The sequence below is a fragment of the Hibiscus syriacus genome, unplaced genomic scaffold (genome assembly GCF_006381635.1).
Source record: "Hibiscus syriacus cultivar Baekdansim isolate YM2019G1 unplaced genomic scaffold, ASM638163v2 tig00110503_pilon, whole genome shotgun sequence".
NCBI lineage: Eukaryota > Viridiplantae > Streptophyta > Magnoliopsida > Malvales > Malvaceae > Hibiscus > Hibiscus syriacus.
The window spans coordinates 990,357-993,397 of record NW_024062764.1 but is presented as its reverse complement, the minus strand read 5'-3'; the positions used below and the strand labels follow the sequence as shown (position 1 = coordinate 993,397).

The window sequence follows — 3,041 nt, the reverse complement described above, 5'->3', positions numbered from 1 at the left end:
ATTCAGACGTAGAATGCAGTTTTAAAAGATCAGATATTATCAAATAACAGAGATGAATTAAACCCCAATTTCTTTATCAAGCTGATGGAGGGTCAGTGTTACACTTCAAAAGTCTGTCATTGCTGACAGTTGTGGAAACATAGTAAAAGGACTAAAACCAGAATTACACCTATTTTTATAAATAAAAAAAAATCGTTAATTTATTATTTAAAGCAATATTTTATAGAAAATATGATAATTAATAATTTATTATCTTAAATGAAATAAACTCTTCTAACTTTGCCTTTCGGCCACAAATCCTGCTTTAAATACAAATATTTCATTTCAATTCACAATAATTGTACATCAAATTCATTCTCAAAATCAAAACTTCAAGAAAGGACACAACTTCAACCCAAGAACAAACTAGACACCAAAACATGAATCTCAATGCCACAATTTACACTGCTTTCTTACAATAAATTTGCACATCCAAAACCTTCTACACATGCTTAAATTATAGGTTATTGCATGAAAGCATCTCTGCTGATACCCTTAAGAATGACAGGACTCATCAAACTGGGGAGAAATCTTTTTGACAGCACAAGGTCGTAAGTTGTAACTTGTAAGCTTATTGATATATTATGATCACTGTAAAGTGGCAATCCAGAAGAAGCCAACAAATCCTTTCACCAAGTATTAACTCTATAGGGGAGCATGTTGTATTACCTCAGGGAATAATCCATCCTACAATCGTTTTTCTTGCGACGGCATCTATAATGGGCTTTCTGATCAGAGAATGAGTTTTCCCCAATAATCTCCATTTTCAAATGCGTATCTGGTCCAGAGGAAAAGGTATTCAGTTAACAAGCAAAGAGCAAAACTAAACCAAAGGAAAAGGCATACAATTGTGTAGGTACAAGGTTGACAATTAACAAAAGTAAAACACAAGATCAGACACAAATAAAATTAAGATACTTGACATTTTATGAGACAGGGTTAATTTATATCGCTTATTGGGAACATTACATGCAAAGTTCACTGAAGCACCACCGATTTAAAGATGAAAGACTACCGATATGAATTAAACACAGGTAGTATGAGTCTAACAACCACTTAAATTGAAAAGTTACTTCTCTATTGATACTACCACTAAGAATATGGCTTCTGCAATATTCTTATATAACAACTCAAAACCAATCACCACTCAAGTCAAGCAACTTCCTCATCTAACAGGATGATAGAACCACGGCATCTAAAGTTACATAAGACCACAACTTATGGTTGGCCACCTGATCAGATCCCCCAAATTGCCTTCAGACAAAGGCTACAATACAATGCTTCCCAGTTGCACAACAAATTTCTATAACATCGGAACATAAAAGCCTATATGATCCTAACTGTAAATCTTGTATTCTGGAAACCAAATCTATATCGTCCTTCGCACTTAAGCTGATCTAAATGCTTATAGCACTTAATTTCCTACTTGAGCTCATTTAGTGTATCTCTTCACAATTTCAAAGAGCAGTAGAATCTAATTTAAGTTACACTCTGGTAAATTTACACATTCTGGTCAGATAAGTTATATCTGAGTTTGATGCTCCAAATAAACGGAATCATGGTTAACATAGTTTAAATTTATACATTCTCAAAGTTGCACACTTAATAGAACCATGAATAGCATCGTAGTGTAAACAATTACACTTTTGAGCGCACAGGCTTGAGAATCAAAGATCATAAATTCATATATGTTAACAGTATTTCACAAGAAGAAAAATTCAAAGAAATATATATATATATATATATATATATATATATATAAAGAAGTACAAAATAAGCAACCAAACTGTCAAATAACAAGAAAATTAGCAATACCTCCAAAGTGATCCCCCCAAAGCAACAAGCGATTTTCTTCTTCTTCTTCATCAACCTCATCCCCGTAACCAAACTCTACATCCCCACGATATCCAGGCTCACTCCCATACCCAGATTCATTCCCTTGAGCATCAAAACCCCCAAATTGCCCAACTAAACTCTCCTTCTCTCCACTCCCACCATCCCCTCTTTCTTTCCTGTTATTTCTGGCCTCGCTCACATCCGAGGCCCAATTCGGGTCCCCAAAATTGCCGAACAGTTCCCCACTGGAGTCCGTCCCCACCGCCACCGGAAAATCCGAGCACGTACCGTAAGCCGCCGAAGCCCCCACAGAACAGCACCTCCGAGTACCGCTCCGATCGGAACTCCGACCCGAAACCGACCTCGACCCACGACGGCGCCGTTTTCTCGCGAAGAGCTTGAAGCTACTTCTCTTGGGGTTGGTAGAGATTGGGTTGTTGTTGTTGTTATCGTCGTCCATAAGTGTTAGCTTGGAGAAGTCAATGGAGAAAGAAGTGGTGCGATCGGAGAGGCAAGGACGCTTGGGATGGAAGCCATTGGCTGAGGGAAGCTTTGGTGGGGCATATTGATGATCGGAGGAGTCTAGGGTTTGTTGGAGGTGGAAAGGTCTCCATGAATGGAGCTGGAATGTGCAGGCGTCTACTGGGTAGCGTGGGTCTAGAGCCTTGTGAGACATCGAAGGGCGGATTCTTCAACAAAAGGATTGCATACTTAAACTAAGGGTTTAGAGATTCCAAATCTGTGTGCTTCCAAACTTTTACCCATATTATTTTTAAGGGCTGGACTCGGAACAATTGGAAGAAATAGAAAAATAATAAACTATCGGGTACGATGCAGTAATGGGGTATCAATACTATTAATTTACAAAATTAATAAATAATGGTAATGAATGTTATTATAATAATATTTTTTATTTTATGCGATTTTTAAATAAAATAAAATTACAGTAATAATATATTTTTTTCTTTTTTCTTTTTTGTACATTTTAAATATTATAATTAAAAACTTTAACTATAATGGTATTTTTATTTATCATACTTTATTATAATTTTAAAATATATTATTAAATAATTAATTAATTTATAATATAAACTTTAAATAAAATAATTAAAATGTAGAGAAAATCGCCTCAGTGACCAAAAATGCCTTATAATATACGATTTTAA

General features: G+C 35.4%; 1 protein-coding gene across 1 annotated transcript; it reads right to left on the bottom strand.

Moving 5' to 3' along the window:
* Positions 1 to 300: 300 nt before the first annotated feature.
* LOC120129542 lies at positions 301 to 2,652 on the bottom strand. Its single transcript, XM_039147007.1, has 2 exons — positions 1,855 to 2,652; positions 301 to 817 (listed from the first exon to the last, which is right to left on the bottom strand). The coding sequence occupies exons 1-2, from the start codon at positions 2,549 to 2,551 to the stop codon at positions 705 to 707; spliced, it is 810 nt and encodes a 269-aa protein (XP_039002938.1). The 5' UTR covers positions 2,552 to 2,652; the 3' UTR covers positions 301 to 704.
* Positions 2,653 to 3,041: the final 389 nt, after the last annotated feature.